Source organism: Hemitrygon akajei, chromosome 6 (genome assembly GCF_048418815.1).
Source record: "Hemitrygon akajei chromosome 6, sHemAka1.3, whole genome shotgun sequence".
Lineage (NCBI taxonomy): Eukaryota > Metazoa > Chordata > Chondrichthyes > Myliobatiformes > Dasyatidae > Hemitrygon > Hemitrygon akajei.
Window position 1 is genome coordinate 170,445,318 of NC_133129.1, and position 25,994 is coordinate 170,471,311.

Sequence of the window (25,994 nt, forward strand, 5' to 3'; positions counted from 1 at the left end):
AAGTAAACAAGGTCATAAACAGTTCTCAACACAAAAATTAATGATATTCCTTTGTTCAAAAAATAGTACTTTAAATAGAACAGTGGGCATACCTTAAAAGTTTTTCATTATCGTGAAAGTTTAATTAATTTGCTGGAAATTTAAACTAACATCCCTCTTGCAGGTTTAAGGCTGGATAGCTCCCTCCATAAATGAAGCTCTACTTGCTTTTCAATTTAAACAGGATATACATTTGTTTTATGACAGATTTGAAGTGACTGAATTGGACATTGAGCAATCATCAAAAAAACATCCAACCTTTGACCTTATGCTGGTAGGGAGGTCACTGATGAAGCAGCTGAAGCACTTATAGCTTCACCCAGGTGACATCCCAGGGTTCAACCATAAGACATCGGAGCAGAATTATGCCATTTCGCCCATCAAGTCTGCTCCACCATTTCATCACAGCTGATTTATTATCAACCACGACCCCAATCCCATTCTCCAGTCTTCTTCCTGTAACCTTTACTAATCAAAAAACTATCAGCCTCTGCTTTAAATATATCCAATGACTCGGCCTCACAGCTGTCTATGGCAATGAATTCCACAGATTTGCTACACTCTGGCTAAAAAAATTCCTCCTCATCTCTCTTCTAAAAGGATGCATTCTGAGGTTTTGCTCTCTGGTCTTAGACTCCCTCCCCACTATAGGAAAGGCATCCACTCCATCTACACCTTTCAATAAATCTCATCAGTATGGTTAAATTTTATGAAATGGCATGCTTTAAAAAATTTAATTCAAAGTCACATAGGATGGATAATCCACGGAAGTGGAAATGCCACAAATCCTTTACAGTTGAATAGTAACAGATGCATAGCAAATGTACAGTTACTCCAAAACGTGGCTTGGATCCAAATGTTAGCTTAGTCAGCAATTCTGCCATCTGCAGTGTATCAAGATGAAGAATGATGAGTTATCTGTCCCAGCAGAAGGAACTCCATTACAGTGCCAGTGACTTCAATGATCAGAGTTAAGGCCTGACTCTTTTTTTGCGGAGCAAATGTACTGGAACTTTGAGCCGATAAGTACCGAAGCTTGAATTGCGAATTGACTGGCAAAGACTGATATCTGAAAGTCCATGTGAACAAAAAATAATCCTTTGCAGATGTACTTAAAGAGGGGATTCAAACACATTCTTCAGGCGAAGTAACTGACATAAATGCAGAAAACCAAGCTAATTGTTTAAGAAGCTCCCCACAGTATTAAAAACTCTGAGATTATGTATATACATGCAATAACTGCTAGCCTCTGTTCTGGTTTGTATGTATCCTCTGTCCTTGGCAGAATTTACAACATACTGAATGCACAGGTCCAATTAGAACCTTGATTATAACCAGCGAATATCAAGATGAATGACAGAATGTCCACTTAATCTCTAGATTTTGAATATCTTACCATTAAACGTTTGGTGGTGAGTGGAGATATGTCTCTACCAAAGGAAGTGTAAGGCACTCCTTCCCTCCACTAGCCTGTAGGTCACTTTAGGCAAGGTGTAACACCTGATCAGCAACCCCCCCCCCCCCAACCCCGATCAGGGTCACTTGAAGCCATGGGAGCAGGCGGTGGGTTGTCATATGAGCAACTAGTGCAAATCACAAGTCCTGGTTATGCAACCACTGATGCCAGGGAGACAAGCTCTGAAGAGTATTGTTCAGGCTGGGGCCACCCGTTTAGTAAAGATACTTCCCAGAAGAAGGCAATGGCGAACCATTTCTGTAGAAAAATTTGCCACTTACAACCACGGTCATGGAAGGACCATGATCGCCCACATCATATGACGCAGTGTTAAACATGAAGTAAAAGGGCAGAGTTTGCCATATAGAAACTGAATAATTCACTTGCCAAGGTACAATTTGCTGATGTCAAGTGATTTTACAATTTAAATGAAAAGCTTACATTGAATGCATGTTAGATAGTCCCACGCCTCTATTTGCAAACAGACATTGATTACAAATTAGTGAAGGCTGTTGTCTAAACAGCTTCATTTCCACAAGAGAGATGTTTAGAGAGGAAGTTTCAACATGTCCAAAAGCAAGCTGGGAGAACAACAATCCTTCACTTGCAAGCAGAGAAAAGTTACAAGGATGCTGCCAGGACTTTAGGACCTGAGTTAGAGAGAAAGGTTGTTCTACTTTATTTCCTCGAACGTAGAAACTGAGGGGAGATTTGATAGAGGTATACAAAATAATGAGCGGCATAGATTGGGTAATTGCAAGCTGGCTTTTTTCCCCACTGAGGTTGAGTGACACTACGAGAGGTCATGGGCTAAGGATGAAAGGTGAAATGTTTAAGCATATCATGAGGGGGACCTTCTTCACTCAGAGAATGGTGAGAGTGTAGGAGCTGCCAGGACAAGTGGTGGATGTGGGGTTGCTTTCAACATTTAAGAGGCATTAGGATAGGTACATGGATGCAAGGGGTATGGAGGGCTATGGTACGGGTGCCGGTTAATGGGACTAGGTAGATTAATGGTTCTGCAAATACTAGATGGGCTGAAGGGCCTGTTTCTGTGCTGTAATGTTCTATAACCCTTCTAACAACACCTCATCTTTCCCCCTGGGCACAATACAGCTCTTGGGACTCAGGTGAGAAGAATAAGAGGTGACCTTCTTGAAACTTGATTGGGTTTATATTGTGGAAATCCAGGGGATACCTTCACAATAGGGGTACAAAAAAGCTGGATGAACTCAGCAGGTCGGGCAGCATCCGTTGAAAGAAGCAGTCAAAATAGGGGAATATCCATTCAAAACCGAGATTGGCCTAAAGGGAGGGATTTTCTTCTAAGGCTTGTGAATCTCTGGAATTCTACGTGACTGCTAACTCTGCAACAGAGTTACTGAACTATTAACTCAGGGAGTGGGGGAATCGATGTCTTTCTCTCAACTACTTCTCCAGTTTTCTGAATTTTATGGCTATCTGGAGAAGACAAATCTCAGAGTTGTATACTGCATACATACTTCGGTAATAAAATGAACCTTTGAACCTTTAATGGCAGAAATAGATCGATGGATTAAAGGGACCAAAAATTAAAGCGATTGGCGGGTAGGTGGAGCCAGGACCAAGATCATATCAACTTCAATAAATGATGGAATGCGCTCAAATGGCCAAAGGGCATAATCCTATCCCTGTTTCTTTTGATCCTTTAGAGCAGGGGATCCCGAACTTTTCTATGCCATGGAGCCTTACCACTCACCGAGAGGTCAGTGGACCACAGGTTGGGGACCCCTGCCTTAAAGCCTTTCTTGACCTCATAATCCCAAAGTGTATTTTCACAGCCAGCTGCATACTTTGTAATGATGGAAATGGGGCAGCTCATTTGTGCTACATTCCCAAAATGTACAGTTTGACTAGGATGCTGCCTTTCCTTTAAATGGAGGTGACTGAATGCCAGATGTTGCGCAGGACAGCAGTGACGACTGCCTCAAAACAGCCTGGAAACCTTTTATGTGGTCTGTAGTGTGTGCATTATATATGAGAAAGAATGCTACTTGGTTTGGAGATGTGAAGTTTCTGAGAAGCTCACACGCGAACTTTAAGCCACAGCAAGTGTACACCTCTTACCCTTTGACACCTTTTATTCATTAGAAGTTACTTTCTACAATTTTTCTGAGGCCTGAACATGAGGTGACACACAATGCAGAAATACAAGAATTGGTATAGAGTCCTTTGAAGGAGATATTAAAATGTGTTTCATTCTCAAGTATGAATAAAATATCCCATGGTATTATTTCACAGAGGAGATGTCTTCTGCTCAGTGTCGTGAACGTCTTTTCACATGTTATTAAAGTTGCTTGAAATGGTCATTAAGCCATTCTGCTTAAAATGAACTAGTAGTTCTTTTGCACTTCACACTCTTTGCTTCTTTGGAATTCAACATAGTGAACAAATAATTTCTTCAATAACTAAGTATAAAGAAGCCACTTCTAAAATCTGCAGACAAATCATCACAAACTCCATGTTGTCAACACCGTCCGCAACAGAAACTGGAGAAGGAAGTGTGATTGCGTACCATCGTGAAATATACTTAACATGCCAACAAAGAAGAGGGCGACAGCCTTTTGTACGCAGTTTAAATTCCTCTGTGCAACTGCACAAGTGCACATCCTAGAGGGAACATTGGTAGGGGAAGCCCTAAATGAAAACTTTGATTCAGTGAGAAAGAGCTTGGTAAGTAAAAGATCAGGGTAAAACAGGCTGCAACATGTTAACGTTAAGAAAGAGAACGTGCAGGAATTTTGAAAATCTGTAGGACAGCTGAGTCCCAGGATATATCCCAGATTACTATGGGAAGCAAGGGAAGAGATTGCTGGGACACTGACAGTAGTCTTTCTAAATTCGATGGCCACAGGAGTAGAAGCTGACGATTGGAAAATGACAAATGTTCTTTCTTTGTTCGAGAAAGGTTATAGAGTTAATCTTGGGAATTAGAGACTTGTGAGGCTGATGTCAATGGTGGGCAATCCTAGCCAAATCATAGGATAACTTACAATGACCAATCAGCCTACCAACCAGCACCTCTTTGGACTGTGGGAGGAAATCTGAGCACCCAGAGGAAACCCATGCAATCACAGGGAGACATACAAACTCCTTACAGGCAGTGAGAAGAATTGAACCCAGGCTGCCTATACTGTAAAGCGTTGTGCAAACCACAATGCTACCATGCCACCCCTGTTCAGTTCTGGTCACCTCTTATAAGAAGAATGTGGAAGCTTTAGAGAGGGTGCAGAGGAGCTTTACCAGAATGCTGCCTAGATTAGAGAGAGTGTCGTATGGCAATAGATTGAGTGAGATAGAGCTTTTCTCTTTGGAGTGAAGGAGGGATATAAGGCAACTTGATAGAGGTGTATAAAATGATAAGAGACATAGATAGACTAGACAGCCAGCAACTTTTTCCCTGAGCAGAAATAGCTAAAGCAAGAGGTATAATGTTAAGGTAATTGGAGAAAAGTGGAGTTGGGATGTCAAAGGCTGTTTCTTTTTACATAGAGTGTGATAGATGCATGGAACACACAGTCAGAGGTGCTGACAGATACATTAAACATTTTAAGAGATTTTTAGAGAGGCACATGGATGAAAGGGAAAACAAATGGAGCACTAGATTAGATGGAAGAGCTAGATTGATCTTGGAGTAGGTTAAAAGGTCACCACAGCATCGTGGCCTGATCAGCCTGCACCATGCTGTACAGTTCTATTTTCATATAAACTGCCAGATTGCCAAAAAATCCGAACAGAAATTGCTAAAATAGTTAATAGGCTGAAAAATACCCTGAGTTCATGAAGTCTTGCTAAATAAATGCAATGCAGTCTCTTTTCATTTATACACAAGTGGCTGTCTCATTGTAAGACCTTGTGGGGAAAATATTGTTTTAAAGTTGAGAAATCTACACCCAAATCCCACAGTGTACGATGATGAAAGGAAGGATTTAGTGACGACGGTTAAATCAAAGCAATCGCCTCTGGTGACAGTGAATAGATTGCAGCTTTTGCTCATTTCTTATGAGGACTGATAATCTGAAGTCATCCGTGCTGTACCAGCAAATCATCCAACATTACAGAAGGCGTGCAGCTGATAAGAGACTGAGCTAATTTCTGGACACCGGGATAGCCTTGGGTTCTATCCCGTAAAATACACATCAATGGGACAGCATTAGGGATATTCCGTATTTCCTCATGACATTGAAAGACAGCATTTCGGCCCTTCTAATAATTGCCAACTCAGACAGCAATGCAACTGCGCACTAGATCTTCCCTGTAATTTAATCTTTTGTTTCCATCATCCCCAGCTGTGTCATATCAGAGGATACAACTGAACAAAATTCAGGAGGTGCAATAAGACTGTACCACAACTGACTGCAGTACATGGTACACATACCATGGTACAAGATGGTGCCAGTGAACCATGGCGACATGATGCCGACTGCTTCAAAAACTTCTAAATATACTTCTGAATTACTCTCACTGAAATCTGAAGCCTGTAATTTCCCTTTGAGCAACATCCTTTTGAATTGTATTAATGAAATACCCATTTCATGATCTTCTGAAGGACCAGGCGGACTCATCTCTCAAGCCTGCAGGTACGGACAAAGTACGTTGCAGAACAAGGTATGTTGCCACGGCTGAAAAAGAAGTTGGAGGGAAGGACTCCAAGCCAGGCTGAAACGCAGAGGGATGGAAGTTCCTGTATCCAGCCAGTTGAGTGCAAATGCACAGTCGCTGCAGAAGATGACTGAGGACCAAAAGGCAAGATTGGTGAATTAGAGGGAAATGAGGATTTGCTACCTTCTGTGTTTCAGAGACATGGCTCATTCCGAATATGCCGGCTAGGTTGACAAGACCCAAGGGCTTCTCGAACACAGGATGGACTGGACTACTGATTCAGAGAAAAGTGCAGGTTTGTGTTTCATGATAAACTCTTTGTGGTGATCAAATGCAGCAGTCATGTCGTACTCTTGTTTTCCCAACCTGAAACATCTAAGCGTTAAGTGCCGACCGTTCTACTTACCAGAAGAGTTCTCCCTGATCTGAACCGCAGTTTACATACCGCCAAAAGCCAACTTCAATCAGGCACTTGAGATATTGAATACTACCATCACCAAACAAGAAACAAGCTACCCTGATGCCTTTCAAGTCAGTACTTCAGTCAGGCTTGTTTGAAGAAATCTCTGCCCAATTATCATCAATATATAACCTGCAACACCAGGAGTCCCAATACATTCAACAACTGCTATACTATGATTAGGAATGCCTACCATCCCATGTTTAGACTGAATTTCAGGCAATCTGATCACTTCACCGTCCTTCTCTTAACTGCATACAGGCAGAGGCTGAAGAGCAAGGTTCCAGAGGTAAAGAAAACAAAATGGTGGTCATGGGAGGCAGAGGAGCAGCTATGAGTTTGCTTCGAGTCGGTGGGCTGAGCCATGTTCAAGAACTCATTTGAGGATCTGAATGAAACATCATAGTTGCAGACGAGTGTGTCCCCACGAAATCATTCAGAGCTTTCTCCAACCAGAAGCTCTGAATGAAAAATGAGATCTGCAATCTGCTGAGGGCCGGATCAGTGGCATTCAGGTCTGGTGACCAAGTAAGGTACAAGAGGTCCAGGTACAATCTCCAGAAATCCATCTCCCATGCAAATGGCAATTCCAGCCGAAACATGAGACACTGAAGGAGGTTCAACAGCTGTGGCAGGGCTTGAATGCTATCAGCTCTTATAATCCAAAACCAGGCGACATAGGTGACAACAAGGCTTTGCTCCCTGACAAGCTCAATGCCTTCTATGCTCACTCTGACCATCAAGACACGGAGGAGCCCTCAAGCACTCCCACGGCCTCTGATGACTGTGATTTCAGTCTCTGATGCTGAAATCAGAGTATCTTTCAGGAAGGTGAACCTACAGAAAGCATCTGGGCCAGATGAGGTGCCTGGCTGAGTGTTAAAGAGCAGTGCTGATCAACTGGCTGAGTGTTCACAGGGATCTTTAACCTCTCGCTTCAGCAGTCTGAGGTACCCGTTTGCTTCATACAGGCTTCAGTAAATACCTACTGAATGACTAAGAACATGGTAACCTTTCTCAAAGCCTATCATCCGGTAGCACTTAAGTGCACTGTGATGAGGTGCTTTGAGAGGGTGGTGATGAAACATATCAACTCTTGCTTGAGAAGCGATATGGGTCCACTCTATTTTGCAAACCATTACAACAGGTCCACAGCAGATGCCATTTAATTGGCTTTTCAATCAACCCTGGAAAACCTGGACAGCTAAAAAGCATACATTGGGATGCTCTTTATCGACTACAGCTCAGCATTCAGTACCATCATCCTCTCAAACCTAATCAGTAAGTTTCAAGACCTTGGTCTCAGCATCTCCTTGTGCAATTAGATCATTGATTTCCTCACTTACAGAACCTAGTTAGTTTGGACTGGCAAGAACATCTGCTCCACAATCTCCACCGGCACAGGTGCACCACATACAGCCTGGTCCATCAGGGGTAAAGCCCTCCCCACCATCAAGAACATCTATATGGAGCAGTGTCACAGAAAAGCAGCATCCATCATCTAGCACACCCACCACGTAGGCCATGCTCTCTTCTCGATGCCACCATCAAGAAGTTGCTACAGGACCCTCAGGACCCATACCACCAGTTTTAAGAACCATCAGGCTCTTAAACCAGCAGGGATAACTTCACTTGCCCCATTGTTGAACTGTTCCCACAACCTATGGACTCACTTTCAAGGATTCTTCATCTCATGTTCCTGATATTTATTGCTTATTTATGTTTTATTGTTTCTTTTTGTTTACACAGGCCCTGGTTGAATGCCCTGGTTGGGCAGTCTTTCAGTGATCCTGTTATGGTTCTTGGATTTACTGAATATTCCCACAAGAAAACGAATTTCATGGTTGTACATAATGACATATATGTACATTATTAATAAATTTACTTTGAACGTAAACTTTGACCTTTGAACCTGGATTAAGAATTACTTTTGTAGTCTGCAGAACATTAAGAATCAGGAATGAACTGTCAGGAAGAATAGTTGAGGTAGATTCAGTCAAGAAGCTCAAAAGGAAACTGACAGGTACAGGAGGTACCCTGGGCAGCAACTGATCTGACTTACAGAAACCCGGCTTCATGCAAATTCACCCATACAGTTTTCATAGTTATAATAAGAAGTTTCATGGTATTCATTAATACCTGTTTACAGTATATATTATGGACAGTGTTATGAAATTATTCAATGTAATGGAATAATTATATCAAGTGTACATAAAGAAAACAATGTGGGTTGAATTTTGGTCCGAAACGTCGACAATACTCTTTTGCTGAGATGCTGCCTGGCCTGCTGAATTCCTCCAGCATTTTGTGTGTGTTGCTATACAAAGTAACTGTTTCTGACTTTTGGAGAAATCAGCTACTGGACGTTTTTAAGGAATGGAATTGTTATGTAACACAGGGTTGGCCAATGCTTGAAAGGAAAACCTGGTAGGCAATGACTGTAGGGCAAGGAGAGGAAGCAGCTCTTGCACAGAACCATCATGGACTCAGTGGGCAGAATGGCCTCATTCTATACTATAGTCTTTCTATGATCCTGAGATGGAATGCAGGGCATCTAGAAGATGGCTCACCATTATCAACCTTCTCAAGATCCATTAGGAATGGACAATGAACGGTGACCTAGTAAGCGACAATCACATACAACAAAAGACCAAAATCTGTTACATGGCAACTCCATTTTGCCCATCCCTAAAATATCACTCCTATCATTTGTATTTCAAATAACAAACAAAAGTTAAATCTGTTTTACTGATACTTTCAAACATCAAGTACATTATCATATTAACAATAAAGTACCCTCTGTAAAAAGTAGACACTTTACTTAATAAAATTGGAAGTCAATTTGACCAACACAGTGTCAGCGATCATCGACTGGGGTTCAATTCCTGCCGTTGTCTGTAAGGAATTTGTACATTCTCTCTGTCACCACATAGATTCCTCCCACATTCTAAAGATGTACAGCTAGGGTTGAGGTTGTTATGGGCATGCTATGTTGGAGCCAAAAGCATGTAACACCTGAGGACTGTCCCCAGCACAACCCTTGCAGATTTGATTTGATTTGATGAAATGATGCATTTCACTGTCTGTTTTTGACGCACGTGCGACAAATAAAGCTAATCTTTCATCTTTATTTAGAAGGTTCCCAGTCAACTACATTGTGAAGTAGACAAGAGGGTGTGGGAAAGAGACAGGTTGAGCCTCGTCTGTAATACACCACAGGTTCTGTGGTCTGTCTTCATGCTTCCGACTCCAACCTCATCCACAACCCTGCACCGTGATAACTTGTTGGCAAATGGAATCATCAACAAAGGAAGCGTCAGGTTTCAGCATCCCAACTGCTGATGCTCCACACGTGATAAGCAACAGGAGAGAATCAAACCAAGTCCGGGTTTGAGTCCCAGCAGGGCAGCTGGGGAATTAATATTTACATATCCAGTAAATCAGGAACGAGAAAGCTAATATCAGCAATCACTATTACAGAACGGACTGATGGAAAATAAATTCTAATTCATCAATGTCCCAAATAAAGAACATCTACCAAAATATATGCCACTCCAAACCACTAGGTAGTTGACTTCATATCGTTTCTTCAGTTCAGATATTGGTGGACTATAAATATTGTCATAACCAACAACATTCACATCCCGTGAAAGAATAAATAAAAAAAAACCCTAAAGCTGCTCCGTGTCATAGGACACGGGTAAACTTCTTGTATCTTTGCAGCCATGGTTTTATCCTATTGGCAGTGGGAGCATGAATGTTATTTTAACAACCATTCCTAAATAATGTTAAAAAACGCAATGCAAGGACAGTTCTCTGTGAAAAATAATCTCAAACCTTTCAGTCTTTCCATACACTATGCACCAAGTTCCAGGATAATCTCCGCTGCCAGATGGAAAATCATGGCATCTCGTGATGGCCAGCAGCTGGACCAGTGCATTTGGGCCAGGCTGGTGGTCACTCTTTACAGAAGGACAGTGTTTGTGCAGCTGCTCTTCTTGTATGTAGACAAAAGGATGTTTTTGATATTCTGAGATTTATCTCGATTATTGGACTGCACTTTACATTGGTTTCCCTCAGTTTTTCAGTGTTTTCTTTCTTGTGGACAAATGGTAGGTGATCTGGTAATGTTTTGTGTGGGGGTTTAAGAGGGTTTTGATGCCACTGTCGCTATACCTTTCTTTTTTTTTCTTTTTTTTATTAGTTTTTCTATACATTTTACAAATTAAAAACCCCAAATCCCAATGAGGAACATTAATACAGTGCAAAATTAAGCATACAATGACAATATGCTACAAAGGAAGAGAATTTGACAAAAAAGCACCTAAATTGAAGACAAGTAAACTTAGTATCCTCCCCAAGCCCCACAACACAAAAAAAAAACAACTCCAGACCAACCACAACACAATATAGAGAGTATAAATCAGGACAATCAAACTCCCAGACTGTGAATACACTTAGCAACAGAGGATAATAATGCCTACTACCAGAAAAAAAAAGGAGCTGAAAGCAAGAGACCGAAAAGAAAAAAAAACCCTAGTCAAGAGGAAGGTTATGAAAGTACTCGATAAAAGGTCCCCAGACCTTATGGAACTTTAGATCCGAATTAAGAACTGAATAATGAATTTTTTCGAGGTCCAAGCAGGCCATAATGTCGTTAAGCCATTGAGCATGAGTGGGCGGGGCAACATCTCTCCATCTAAGGAGGATCAAGCATCTAGCCAGGAGAGAGGCAAAGGATAATATTCGGCATTTGGTCGGACTCAGACGTAAATCTGTCTCGCCCCAGAAACCAAACAAAGCAATTAAGGGGTTTGGTTCTAGGTGCTGATTCAAAATACACGATAACGTAGTGAAGACATCTTTCCAAAATTTCTCTAAGCTAGGACAGAACCAGTACATATGGATGAGAGAGGCCACGCCCCTCTTGCATTTATCACAGAGCGGACTAATATTAGGGTAGAATCGAGATAGTTTAGCTTTAGACATATGGGCTCTATGAACAATCTTAAACTGTAAAAGGCAATGGCGAGGCTATACCTTTCTGCAAGTAAGGAAGTGTGGATTGTTATTGTTCCTGTTTTTTTCCTGCAGGTGAGGAGTCAGGATTGTTATAGTCGCTGTTTTTTTTAATGTGAGTGAGGAGGTCAGGGACTGTTATTGTCGCTGTTTTTTCTGCAAGGAAGGGGAAGATTTTAGGGTCTGCGAGTTTTGGTTCTTTTCTTTTTCATGCTGGGGGAAGGGAGTTGATGTCTTTTCTTTCATCAGCACCCATGGTTTTCCTGTAATTCATGGCTATCTGGAGAAGACAAATATCAGATTTGCATTGTACATGCGTACTTTGACAATAAAATGAGCCTCTGAGTTCTGGTCATCTACCCGCAGGAAAGATAGCAACAAGATTGAATGAATGCAGTGAAAAATTACAAGGATGTTGCCAAGGCTTAAGGACCTGAGTTATAGGAAAAGATTGAATAGGTTAGGACTTTATTCCCTGGAGCATAGGAGAATGAGAGGAGCCCAAATCTCTGGACTGGGATCTTCTGACTCAGATACAAAAGGAGAAGTAGTGGAAACGCATCACTCAATTAGATTTACAAGTTACAGCCTTACAAGAAAGATGGAAGTTCATTTTTAGAGATGATGAATAATTCTTCTTTGAACTGGGGCATTTCACAGCATTGTTGCAGAAGTGATTAAAGTACTAGATTAGTATCCAGGGGCCTAATGATCCAGAGACCCAAGGTTTAATCCTGCCATAACAGATGGGAATTCAAATTTAGTTAATTAGATACATTTGGAATGAAAAGTTAGTTTCAGTAATTGTTACCCTGAAACGCACAAATTGTTATAGACATTTTTTGGTTCAATAACCTACTTCAGGAAAGGAAATCTGCTGCCTTAATCAGTCCAGACTACATACAGTTTCCAATATGCAAGAATTTTGAACTCCCTTCTGAAATGGCCTGGCAAGCTATTTAGAAATGGAGTGATTGGGGGCAAGCCACACGGGTCAGCTTTAATGAACCTATGAATAATTTGAATTATTTTTAAAAAGCGAGCAAGGTACTCTGACAGGTTCCGCATACAAGGTCCATATCTATTCTACTACAGGTGATTTTCATTTACAATAATTGAGAATGGTGCTCTACCAAGACCTAAGACCCCATGACCAAAGCAAATAAAGCCAACAAAATACAGTATCTGCAACAAAACCTTAATTAATCTGCAGTCAAGAATAATGAAAAGTCCATTGCTCAATGACACATGAAAGACAAGCTTTAATTCGCATAGTAAACAAAAATAATTGGATATATTTCTTTAAACTGTAAGAATAAATGTCACTGAGTTGCTAACAGGTCAACCTCATAAACTACTGCGACTCATCAAAATAAAGTTCCAAGTACATATGTAATTATGTATCTTTCACTGTCAATTCAGTCTCCTGCATTAAGTATTCTTCCAGTAAAATGGCTGCGCTTTCGGACACAGAGGCCCCTCAGGGCCAACCAAACGTGCTTTTTTCTTTGTTAAATGCCTTCTTTCCTAGACTCCAAGAACTCTGGGTACTGCATGTCTACCCCATCAGTGAGTAATTGTCTTGGATGTTTCTCTTGCTATAGCAAGACCCAGTCGGACATTGATAATGTAAGTGCCGCAGGCCTGCTCCCCTTGTCTGGTGGCACAACAGCTGGCTAGGTGGCCACAGCTGTAGTGACGACTAGGCCTCAAGCTGCAGGCCTGCCTGTTGCTGCAGTTCCAGAGAGGAGATGCCAATGGTATCCATGCTCGGTTAGGAGCTGGCCTCACTCATTGGTGCTGCCCTCTTGTGTTTGATCAGTGGAATGGCAGGCTGGATTATATGCATATTTTGGTCTATGCACTGCCGGGAACTGAACCATCAATTTGCGGGACACGTCACTCAGGGTCCTGGGCTAATATATATGTGTATTTTTGTGTTACTGTGTGTGTGCTTGTTATTTTGAATGAGCTGTGTATATCTCGCACCTTGGCCCTAGAGGAACGCTGTTTCATTCAGCTGTATTCATGTACAGCCGAATGATAATTAAACTTGAATTTGATCTGATCTAAAAGGCTCTGCATTGATTGCAAATGAATAACACATAAAGTGCCTAGCATCAGTTTATGGACATACAATCAATGTATAAAAACCATCTTATGTAAACACGAGAAAGTCTGCAGATTCTGGAAATCCAAAGCAACACACACAAAATGCTGGAGGAACTCAGCAGGTCAGGCAGCATCTATGGAAATGAACAAACAGTCAACATTTCGAGCCATGGCCCTTCTTCAGGACTGCTCTCTCATGTATTTATACTTATTGTGTTTATTTTACTATGGTGTTATTTATCTTACTGTGGTTTTATTTTAGCTGTATCGGATCTGGAGTAACAATTCTTTTCATTCTCTTTTACACTTATGTACTGAAAATGACTTTAAACAAACTACCTATGAAAGTTGAGCCTTTAACTACTGTTACGAATGTGCCACAACTCTGAGGGGCTGAAGGGTACAAAGTAGCCCCCTCCTTTTTGATAATCACAAGATCGCTATTAATTCGGGTCTGGGACACAGGAAATGAGAGAGAATCCTCAAGTTTTTGGAATGTGTCCTGGCCTCAGCAAGACAAAGCCACGGATAACAGCCATTGTCTCTTGGAGACGGAATTGTGTATTGAGTACTGTACTATTCATTGAAGCCCTCGGGGATGACCAGAGTGGGCTGGTTGAGGGATTGCATCATCCCAACCTGACTGACATCTGAGACCCCGTGAGTAAGGATAAAAGAGGGTCTGGGGAACAACCCCTTCAGACGCACCAGGAGAAACGCTAGAAATCCCGTGACAGCGTTTAATAGCAACAGCCGGTGGGGGGCTCGCGTGCGTCCTTTCCCTTTGCCTGGGATTGGGGCCTTACCATGGAAGAACGGCTTAGCTAAAGGGGAGGCCACAAGGGAACGGCCACGACAACGAGACTCTGAAGGATCGAAATCATAAAAAGGAAAAGCTGGCAAGTTTCTAAAAATCTCTCTCTTGACTCCAACCAAAGGCTGCAGCCTGAATGAACTGAGTGACTTTTATATTTCCATCAGACAATACATTATCCCCTAGACAACGATAGAGCTATTTCTTATTGATTATTATTATACCCGCACTTTTAGATTTAGTATTGACGACGTATATTATCTGTATGTTTGCATTGATATTATTTTTGTGTATTTTTACTAATAAATACTGTTAAAAATAGTACCATCAGACTTCAACGGACCTCTCTATCTTTGCTGGTAAGTGACCCAGTTACGGGGTTCGTAACACTACCAAGGTCCCAACCTCTGCAGTTCTTCATCTAAACTTCTCCCACTCTCCTTTCCTTTAAGTGTTAAATGTGCAACATACAGTATTGTGAAAACATTTTAGGCACATGAAAAAAAATCTTTAAAGCTTTAAAAAATAATGAAATGGTAAGTTCCCAAATTTCTAAAAAAAAAAGTGTCCTATAAAAAGCAGTAAACAGTAAAATAAAAACTTAATCAAATCAATATTCGGTGTGATCATCCATTTCCTCTAAAACAGCATCAATTCTCTTAGATTCACTGTCATGCAGTTTTTAAAGAAAATTGGCTGGTAGGTTGTCCAAAAAAGCTTGGAAAATTTGCCACTGTTCTTCTGCAGACCTTCGCCTTCTCACTTGCTTCTGTCTCCCTAGGTAATCCCAGACAGCCTTGGTGATGTCGAGATCCAGGCTCTGTGGAGGCCTACTATCTGTTGCAGAATTCCCTGTTCTCCGTTGTACTGAAGGTAGTTCTTTGTGACCTTGGCCGTGTGTTTGGGGTCATTGTTCTACTGCAGAATGAAGTTGGGACTGATCAGATGCCTCACTGATGGTGTTGTGTGATGGATAAGAGAATCCACTTGTACTTCTCAGCACTGAGGATTTCATTAATTCTGACTAGTTCACCAATACCATTTGCAGAAATGGAGCTCGAAACCTGCAGGAAACCTCTCCAGTGCTTCACTGCTGGCTGCAGACACTCATCAATGTCATGCACTCTGGCTCTGCTATGGACGAACTGCCTCCTGTGTGAACCAAAATTTTCAAATTTTGACTCTTCACTTCAGAGCATTTGCTGCCATTGTTCAGCACCCCAGTCCTTGCGTTTTTGTGTGTAGGTGAGTCTCTTGGCTTTGTTTCCACTTCGGAAGAATGACTTTTTGACAGCATCTCTGCCATGAAGAACACTTCTAGCAAGACTTCTCCAAACTGTAGAGGGGTGTACTTGGGTTCCAGTGTTTCCTGCTCAAAGCAGTGCTGGACTTCTTCCAATATAGAAAAGATGTCGTTTCACGTATCTCTCGTATGCTGCACTCAGTTTCTGTGGCCAAACCACTGCGTTTCTGGTGCTCAACTTGCCCATTTCTCTGTGCTTCTTCAGAAGAGCTTGGACAGCACATCTTGAAACTCTTGTCTGTCATGGAATTTCTGCTTGGGAGAGACCTTGTGGATGCAGGATGACCACCCTGTGTCTTGTTGCTATGCTCACTTTTGCCAAGGGTGTGTAAAGGGGATTTCTTCTTTTTCTTTGTTACTGTGTATGTAATCAAAATGGCTTCTTTGTTTTGTTAAAAGTAGGAATGCTTCTTTGTTGCAAGAGAGTGCTGGAAGCTTGTTTGGGTTAAAATTTACTGATAACGAGAATTGTATTCCTTTGTAAACCAATTGGGATTAATGTTGTTCTTTCTTCTGAGTCTGTAAACTATTGTTGGCGGGCTTTTGGAGAGATCGGCGCGAGGGGGTGAGGGAGAGAGGACGTGATGCTGTGAACTGGGCGAGGAACGGACCCCAAGCGGGGGTCCAAGGCCAGGAGGTACTCCGAGGAGAGGAGATGAAGCTAGATGTGCTTGGTTGACCACTTTGGATGGTCCTAAGCTGCGAGTCGAGGAGTTCGGAGGGGATCGAATGGTGGCCAGAAGACTTCAGTAATTGAGCTCCAACGGTTGTGCACAAAGTGGTTTGGACTTCGATAAGTTTGGCGCCTTTTCTTTATTTTTTTCCTTCATATATACTGTATCGTTATTAATCACTTAGTTATAGTAACCTTTATAAATTGTACTCATTTAATTGCATATGATGTACTGTCTGTTTTTGGGTGAGGCGGGGACATCACACAGCATCCACACCAGCTGATTACCTAGTTTGGCGGGGCCGAAGGCTGCTCCCCCTAGACGAGAACGAGTTGAGCGAGCCTGAGGCGACCCAGGGGGTTACAGGTGTAAGAATTGATGATTTGAAGGTTAAATTGTCACATCTGCCACACTCTCTCCTTTTAGTTTGGTTGTCCTTCGCTCAGTTTGATTCCTTCTACACCCATTTCTGTTTCAGTTAATTAGTTTATTTCATTCAACTCTACGCCATTGATCATTAGTATCCTGTTTATCTTTGTTTAATTATGAATTGGGCTATACACCTAAAACAAGTTTTTACTTGAAAAGAGGTCTGTCACTGAATATCACAAACAAGAAAAAATCTGCAGTTGCTGTAAATCCAAGAAACACATACAAAAGTCTCAGCCAGAGATGTCAACTGTACTTTTTTCCATAGATGCTGCCTGGCCTGCTGAGTTCCTCCTGCATTTTATGTCTATGACTGAATATGTTACTTTCTTTAATAAAATACAAAAACTTCTCTGTAACATTTAATTTTCTTTGGAAAGTGAATGTTTGGAAAATTAAAATTTGCTCTCTTCTACTAAAATACTAATGCAGAAGATAAACATTTAAAACAAAATTTATATTAAAAAAATCTAGGGTGCCTGAGTCTACAGTTACAGTACTGTAAACGGAAGCAGTGTTTGTTCTGTTGATCATTAGCACCACATTCCCTGCAGAATCTGTTTAATAACGTAACACTGCAAAACAATTCACCTCTCGAGCAGCAGGACCTCTGCATGTTTCATTTTAATGTGCAAACAGTGGGCTGACACAGTTCAGAAAGTAACCTATTAGCTTAACAAACAGTTCTGTGTACCCATTGCTTTTAAATTGAATGGAGAAAAATAATGAATATTGAACAGTGACTTACGATTTATCAGTATTTCCTCATGCCTGGCCATATTTCTGCACATATTTGCAAAATGCAATTTTGTACAGAGACCTTTAAAAGAACTTGACTTTGCGACAGTTCATTGAATTGCAATGACACAAAGATAAGGACAAACATAAGATAAATGTTTCAGAATCTTTTTCCAATGTAACAATACTGTTATAAATCAGTGATACTGCAGCATTATTATGCAGATATTGCCTCCATTACATGAGATCATCACAGTCCAACTGTATAACGTACTACTCTATTCAAACATCTCCATTCCTCTTCCCCAAACTGATAGATATCTGCACACTCAGCTCTCCAGCTCAATGCATTTTCCTCACTACTCCTCCCAAATGATGTAGTTCTAGGCACCTACCCCCTCAGCCATCAGGCTCTTGAACCAAAGGGAATAACTTCACTTTCCCCACCATTGAAATCTTCCTACAACCAATGGACTCCCTTTCAAGGACTCTTCATCTCATGCTTTTGATACCTATTGTTTGTTTATATATTGCTGTTGTTTCTTCTTTTTGTTTTTGCATTTTGTTGCCTTTTGCACTCTGGTTGAATGCCCTAGTTGGGCAGTCTTTCATTGACTCTATTATGGTTATTTTTCGATAGATTTATTGAGTAAGCCCACAAGAAAATGAATCTCAGTCTCGTACTTGGTGACATATATATACTAGCCTATTTCTGCTCCTATGTCTTACGGTTTAGAATAATCTTTATGGTTCTTCTACAATGTGGTTAGAATGGAAGTGGGCATGGGGAGCTTCACTCAACTCAATGGAAGTGGGCATGGGGAGCTTCACTCAACTCAATCTCCTCAACATGTGGAGACACTGCTGTGCTTTCTTGACTAAAGAGGTAGTGTTGAAGTACCTGGTGAGATCATCCGTTATGTACACTCCCAAAAGCTAAGTGCACCCAATCTCTCCGCAGAGGATCTGCGTATGTGCAGTTAGGAATGATCAGCCTGCACCATCATAAAGTCCACATCGTCACTTTTGTCTTACCCATGTTGAGACTCAAATTGCGGTCTTCACACTTTGCCCATGTTGACGAGCCCAACCACTGCTGTGTCATCAGCAAATCTGATGATTCCGTTTAAAATGAATCTAGCAGTACAGTCATGAACAGAGGCGTGAACAGTAGCGGGCTGAACCTGCAGCCCTGGCAGGCACCAGTGTTCAGTGTGATATTGCTGCCAACACAGTCCCTCTGTCAATAAGTCCCAAGATGCAGTTAAGAGAGAGAGGTGCTGAAGACCCAACGAACACAGTTTATCCACCAGCTTCTGAGGGATGATCATATTAAATGCCAAGGTGAAGTCGATGAATAGCATCCTAAACATGGGCCTAAACATTCACACTCTCTATCACTGGTGCAGTATGGCTACAATTATCATTTACAAAATCTCTCAAACCTGTGTTCTACACCAAGCTGACAAGGACAGCTGGCAGATGGAGTGCTATCGTCTGCAATTTTCCTCCAAGTCCTACAAATGAGCAGTTGACAGCACCCTAACATGCTGCATCACCCTGCGGTATGGAAACTGTACTGTGGCAGACTGGAGGGCTCTACAACAGCTAGTCAAAACAGCCCAAAGCATTACCAACTCCAGCCTACCAGCCTTCAAGGGCATACATACAGAAAGGTGCCAGAAAAAGGCCAGCAATACCACGAGGATCTCACCAATCCTGCTCGTGGACTGTTCGTCACACTCCCATCAGGGAAGAAGCTACACAGCATCAAACCAACCCATCAAGCTGATCAACACCTCCAGCTATTAACCCACCACTACTTTGTCATTTCATCTCAGAGTTATGTACAAATACCCCTCAATCTAGTATAACTTAATGTACAGACAATCAGTTTATCCATAAGCTAATCCGATGTACTCATATTTATTATGTTTTTTATTGCGTTCTTTCTGCACATTATGGGGGGGTTTTTCTGCTGCATCAGATACGGACCAGCAATCATTCTGTTGTCCTCTACAGTCGTGTACTGACAAATGACAATAAACCATCTTGAAGTCACTCAGCATCCTGCCTTACACGTTCAGTGTTTTCTCTTGACTGTAGCTGGATGCAAAACCTGAAACTCGTTACCCAACAGCTCTGTGGAAGTACGTTTTTACTAGAAGGACTGCAGAGTTTTGAAACACAGTTCAATAACCTCATCAAGGTCACTGAGAACTAATTCCAACAAAAATGCACAGGGCTCAAGCCTAATCTCAATTGGATTTTGCTTCTCAACCAAATAAAATGGCACAATCCACAGCAATTTCCGAGAAAGCGTGAGTTCAACTTGCCTCCAGGGAACAAGATACCAATCTGTTCAAGTCAAATGTAAAAATCTAGAGAAAGGAATTAAACTATATAAACCCACATTAGTGAAGCCAGTGATTTTGTAAAAAATTGTACCAGTGCATCATTAAGGTGGCATTACAGAGCTGATTTACTATCACAATACACAGAGTTTTCAGTAATGAATGGCATCTTTAAAGAGAAAGCAGAGTGCTATTTGCACAGCACCTGCTCTCAACATGTTTCAAATCATTCTGGTGCCAACTACTGTAGGTATTAATGAAGTGTTGTAATCATGAATTTGCAAGCAAAATGAGCACACACTTGTGTAATACAAGTCTCACACGCAACAGCGAGTGAATGTCTAATTAATCTGTCACAAGCAGTGCTGGTTGAGAGCTGTGCATTTAGCAGTTACGGGGAGAAAGAAATCAACAGTTAAAAGCAGCAAAGACCAAAGAAAGGAGGGACAATTTGTAACTTATAAACTGAGTTTAGGAATAATTAAAAAGAACAAAAACGCAAGAAGTTCTGCAAATATTGGAAATCCACAAAATGCTGAAGGAACTCAGCAGGTCTGGCAGTATCTATGGAGTGGAATAAAGAGTCGGTATTTCAGACTGAGACCCTTCATCGGGACTGGAACGGAAGGGGGAGGGGAAGGAGGCCAAGCCGGAAGTTGATAAATAAATCCAGGTGACAATGAAGGTAGTTGGGTGGGGGTGGGGTATTAAGTAAGAAACTGGAAAATGATAAATGGAAAAGGAAAAGGGCTGAAGAAGGAGGAAACTGAAAGGAGAGGAGAGTGGCCCATGGGAGAAAGGGAAAGAAGAGGGCACCAGAGGGCGGTAACAGGCAAGTAAGGAGGAGAAGGGGTAAGAGGGGAACCAAAATGAGGAATGGAAAAAGAGAAAGGGGATGGGGGAGAAATTACCAGAAGGTAGAAAAATTGATAATTGTGCCGTCAGGTTGGAGGCTACCCACATGGAATAATGTTACTCCCACAACCACATTGTGGTGGTAGAGGAGGCCATGGACCAACACGTTGGAATGGGAATGGGAATGGGAATTAAAAAAGAGTAACTTACCATCCACTCAGAAACAATAACGTCCACCTTATCAACTGGAAGATCTATGTCCTCAATCCTTCCTCTGATCAGTGTTACAACACCATCCAGTTCATTTTCCCTAGGAGTAGAAATAGCAGGATGTTGTATGAAAAAAAAGACAAACTTCTTGTTATATCATCCTTTATATAATATTACTCGATATCAGAATCCAGCAATCCAATTACCTGTAACTGACAAATGATTGCACTGTATTGTTGCCTGCTCTAAGCCACTTTCTCAAAAATTGCTTTCAACTGGGATGGAATTAACAACTTGCATTTAAATGGTGTGCTGAAAGCAACAAGAAGTTCAAAAAGCCGAGCATCAAAAGTTCGGACAAGCAGCCATCAGATTTCTGAACAGACAGTGAACCCACGAACATTACCTCACTATTTTTGCTCTCTTTTTTTGCACTATTCATTTAATTTTTAACTATATTTCTTATTATAATTTCTTATATAGTATATTTTAAGCATCGTACTGTACTGCTAGACCATCAGCTTGGTGGTAAGGCTGAGTCCTCTCCGCTCCCATACATTCTCACGGAGTCTCCCAAAGGCAGCACTAGCTTTGGCAATTCTGTTGCTGATCTCTGCATCTATGTTCACCGTTCGTGATAGAGTACTGCCCAGATAAGTAAAGCTGTCAACTGCCAGTAGCTTCTGCCCCTTTACTGTGATGTGTAGTTCCTGGTAGGTCTTTCCGGGTGCGGGCTGGTACATAACTTTGGTCTTTTTGGTACTGATTGTAATTCCAAAGTTGTCACAGGCTTGTGAGAAGCAGTCCATTTCTCGCTGCATCTTCTGCTCTGTGCTGGCGTTGAGGGCACAATCATCAGCGAATAAGAGGTCTCTGACGACGGTCTACCGAGCAGTGGTTCTCACCACCCTCCTCTATGACAGCAAGATCTGGGCTGTCTACAACAGACACGCTAAACAGCTCAACCACTTCCACTTGAGCTGCCTCCGCAGACTTCTCCACGTACGATGGCAGGACAAAGTCCCAGACACGGAGGTCCTGGAGCGGGCTAGCACCCACAGCGTCTACACCCTCCTACAGAAAGCCCAAGCCAGATGGGCTGGCCATGTCATCAGGATGTCTGACAGTCAACTACCAAAACAGCTGCTGTATGGAGAGCTGAGCCAGGGCAAGCGCTCAATTGGAGGGCAGAAGAAACGTTTCAAAGACTGCCTCAAAGTGTCCCTCAAAGACCTCAACATCAATCCCAGTAGCTGGGAATCGCTTGCCCTGGACCGCCCAACCTGGTGGAGCAGGACCGCTAAAGGAGCGTATGCAGCAGAAATCAGACGCACCGCAGAGGCTCAGAGGAAACGCGCCGCGTGCAAGGCTCGAGCTACCTCCACTTTCACTGCAGCACCTACCCTCATGTGTCCCACATGTGGGCGAGCTTTCAGGGCCCGGATTGGCCTCACCAGTCACCTCCGGACCCACAGTCACAAACCCTCCACCTGACAGAAGTCGTGGTCATCTTCGACTCCGAAGGACGAACAACAACAACTGTACTGCTGCTGCAAAGCAACAAATTTCACAACATAAGCCAGTGATAATAAACCAGATTCTGATTCAGATTCATGATCTTCCTGGCAAAGCAAGCCTAAATTAGCCGGTGTGTATTATTGAGTGTGTAAGTTCAAAGTTCAAAGCAAATATATTATCGAAGTACATACAGTATATGTCACCATATACAACACTGAGATGTTTTTTTTGTGGGCATACTCAGTAAATCCAAGATCCACAACGGAATCAATGAAAAGACCGCACCCAACAGGATGAACAAGCAACAATGTGCAAAAGACAACAAAAAGTGCCAATACAAAAAAGAGAAATATTAATAATAAATAAGCAATAAATATCAAGAAGGTGAGATGAAGAGTCCTTGAAAGTTGAGTCCACAGGTTATGGGAATAGTTCAATTATGGGGCAAGTGAAGTCCAAACAATTTAGGAAGCCTCACATACGTCTTTGTGTAATCCCGCAGATCACTCATATCTCAAGTCTTGCCCACACTGACATGAAACTGGGGGCTAACCAAATAATTGGAGATTACATTTTAATTGGCCATCAGATACTTTGGAAGTTCCCCGTGCTACTTCCCCTCCAAGACCATCAAATTCAGGATCAGAATCGGTTTAATCACTGGAGTATGTCATGAAATATGTTTTTTTTTGTGTGTTTTATTTATTTTTTTATTTTTATTTTTATATATAAAGTTACATTGAACAAGTAGTGCAAAACCAGAAAAAAGGGAAGTGAGGTAGTGCCCAACCATTCAATTTTCTTTCAGAAATCGGATGGCAGAGGGAAGAAGTTGTTCCTGAATTGTTGAGTATATGTCTTCAGGCTTCTGTACCTCCTGCCTGACGGTAGCAATGAGAAGAGAGCATGCCCTGGGTGATAGGGGTCCTTAATAATGAATGCCACCTTTTTGAGGCATCACTCCTTGAAGACGTCCTGGATGTTGGGGAGGCTAGTGGTCATGAGGGAGCTGCCTGAGTTCACAACTTCTCTTGACTGGGGATTTTATCCATTTTATTCTGACTAAACTGCTTTACTGATCCAATTGGATTTCCAAGCCCAAGCGATATAATCCTAAACTTACAGTCCATTAATAGATATTCCTCAGAAATCAAGGAACGACAGCTAGAGTTCAATGTGCAGTTTGCCACATTCCATAAAATAGAGAATGAATTTGTACCCATTGAATCTTATCTAATCAACTCTTCAATTACAAAGCCTCCCCGCTCTGAATCATTGCTCCAGCCTAGAGCACATAGCTCTCACCCAGACGCATTGGCCTGCCTTCCAAAAATTACGCATACTCTGGCCACCAAGCCCACATTTGGCTCTGATTAGAGGTGAGCTGACAAGAAAATAGAGAAAAAGAAGAGTGAGAGACTGCAAGTAGGAATTAGAATACGCTTAAGCAGAGCAGAATTGAGAAGTAAGATAAAAAAAGGTATAGAGAAGCAATGACAGGAGGATTGGAAAAATGAATTAAAGGGAAGGCATTTCTTTTCTAGTCACCCACTAGTTCAAAAGGTCTCAAGACTGTTACTCTTTAAATCGTAGAGATATTGTGAAATTAACAAGCCTTAGGTTGGGGCATTAGAGGCTAAACTATTACTTAAAGATAATAGGAAGACATCCTACTGGATTATGTGACTGTGGTAGTCCAGAGACAGTTCAGCACGTTTTGCTGAGTTGTAATCGATATAAAATTGAGAGAAGCATATTGTTCAAGAGGCTGTCTGACTTAAATGTATTTTGTTTCTCTGTTAAATCTTTGTTTGGCCACCAAGAGAACCACCATCTGACTGAAAAGTTTATTATTCTTTTTCTACGTGCGACTAGTGTATACTCAAGAATTTGAGTTTCTTGAAACTCTGTAACTAATTATACATCCTGCAGAGGGCAGTAATACGCCTGGACGCATCTAAACTGCCGGAAATGGAAGAAGAAGAAGAGAGACTGTGATAGCAAACAGACAAAGATGACTTTCAGAAGGTGCAAGAAAAAGTAGAAGTCAAAGGAGTAAAAAAAGATCAGGATTAAAATATGCCTGATGATGAGACACCGTTGTGGGAAAAAAAAAAATTTCATTTTGCCTGTAAGTATCCACACATAAAAAACAAATATGATTTATTTATTTATTTAGAGATACAGCATAGTAACAGGCCTCTCCAGCCCAGTGAGTTTGCCCCGCCCAGTTATACCCATGTGACTAAGTAGCATCCAAACTTTTGAAATTGGGAGGAAACCAGAGCACCCAGAGAAAACCCACGCAAGCACAGGATGAATGTATAAACTCCTCACAGACAGCAGTGGAAATGAACTCTGGTCTCAAGCACTGTAGGAGCAGCAACAGATAGACTGATCCAAAGTATCAACCTAACTTCATCGATCCCAAAGGAAATTACAGTGTCGCAGTAGCATTACAAATGCACAGATATACAAATACTAGAAGAGAAATAAGAGAGAATAAAAAATAAATAACCTCAAACAGTCTAACAGGAGGGGATCATCACTTCCCCAGCTATAGGTTAACTTATTATAGAGTCTAATGACTGAGGGTAAGAATACCTCATATAGCGCTTTTTGAAGCAGCACATTTGTTTTATTCTATTACTAAAAGCGCTCCTCTGTTCAGCCAAGGTGGCATTTAGAGGGAGAGAAACATTGTCCAGAAATGCCAGGATTTTCCGTAGGGTCCTTTGTTCTACCACAGCCTCCAGTGTGTCCAGTTTGACTCCTATTAACAGAACAGCCTTTCTTTTCAGTTTATTCAGCCTGTTGGCATCACTCATGTTGATGCCATTGCCCCAGCACATCACCACGTAGAAGATTTATCAATGATCTAGATGATAATGCGATGAACTGAATCGGCAAATTTGTGAATGAAAATTTGCTCATCCAGTTCAAAGATCAGATGAGCAAAGATCGGCAGTGTAGTGGACAACGAGGAAGACTACAATGTCTTGCAGTAGGATCTGGACCAGCTGGAAAAATGGACTGAAAAATGGCAGATGGAATTTAATGCAGACAAGTGTGAGTTCCTGCACTTTGATCTTACATATCTTTGAGTGGTCAGACACTGAGGAGTGTGGTAGAACAAAGGGATCTGGGAATACAGGTCCATATTTAATTGAAAGTGGTGTCACAGGTAGATAGGGTTGTCAAGAAAGCTTTTGGCACATTGGCCTTCATAGATCAAAGTACTGAGTACAGGAGATGAGATGTTATGTTGAAGTTATATAACATAGAAACATAGAAAATAGGTGCAGGAGTAGGCCATTCGGCCCTTCAAGCCTGCACCACCATTCAGTATGATCATGGCTGATCATCCAACTC

The 25,994-nt window shown here is 41.7% G+C and overlaps 1 protein-coding gene across 2 annotated transcripts in view; it reads right to left on the minus strand.

Annotated features, from left to right (window-relative positions):
* Positions 1–25,994, minus strand: part of prmt3 (protein arginine methyltransferase 3) — a 268,134-nt gene that overhangs the window by 169,438 nt on the left and 72,702 nt on the right. For both annotated transcript variants that reach the window (XM_073047729.1, XM_073047728.1), the window contains one exon: positions 21,105–21,204. In XM_073047729.1, the coding sequence (XP_072903830.1) occupies positions 21,105–21,204 (100 nt within the window). The remainder of the gene's footprint in view (positions 1–21,104; positions 21,205–25,994) is intronic.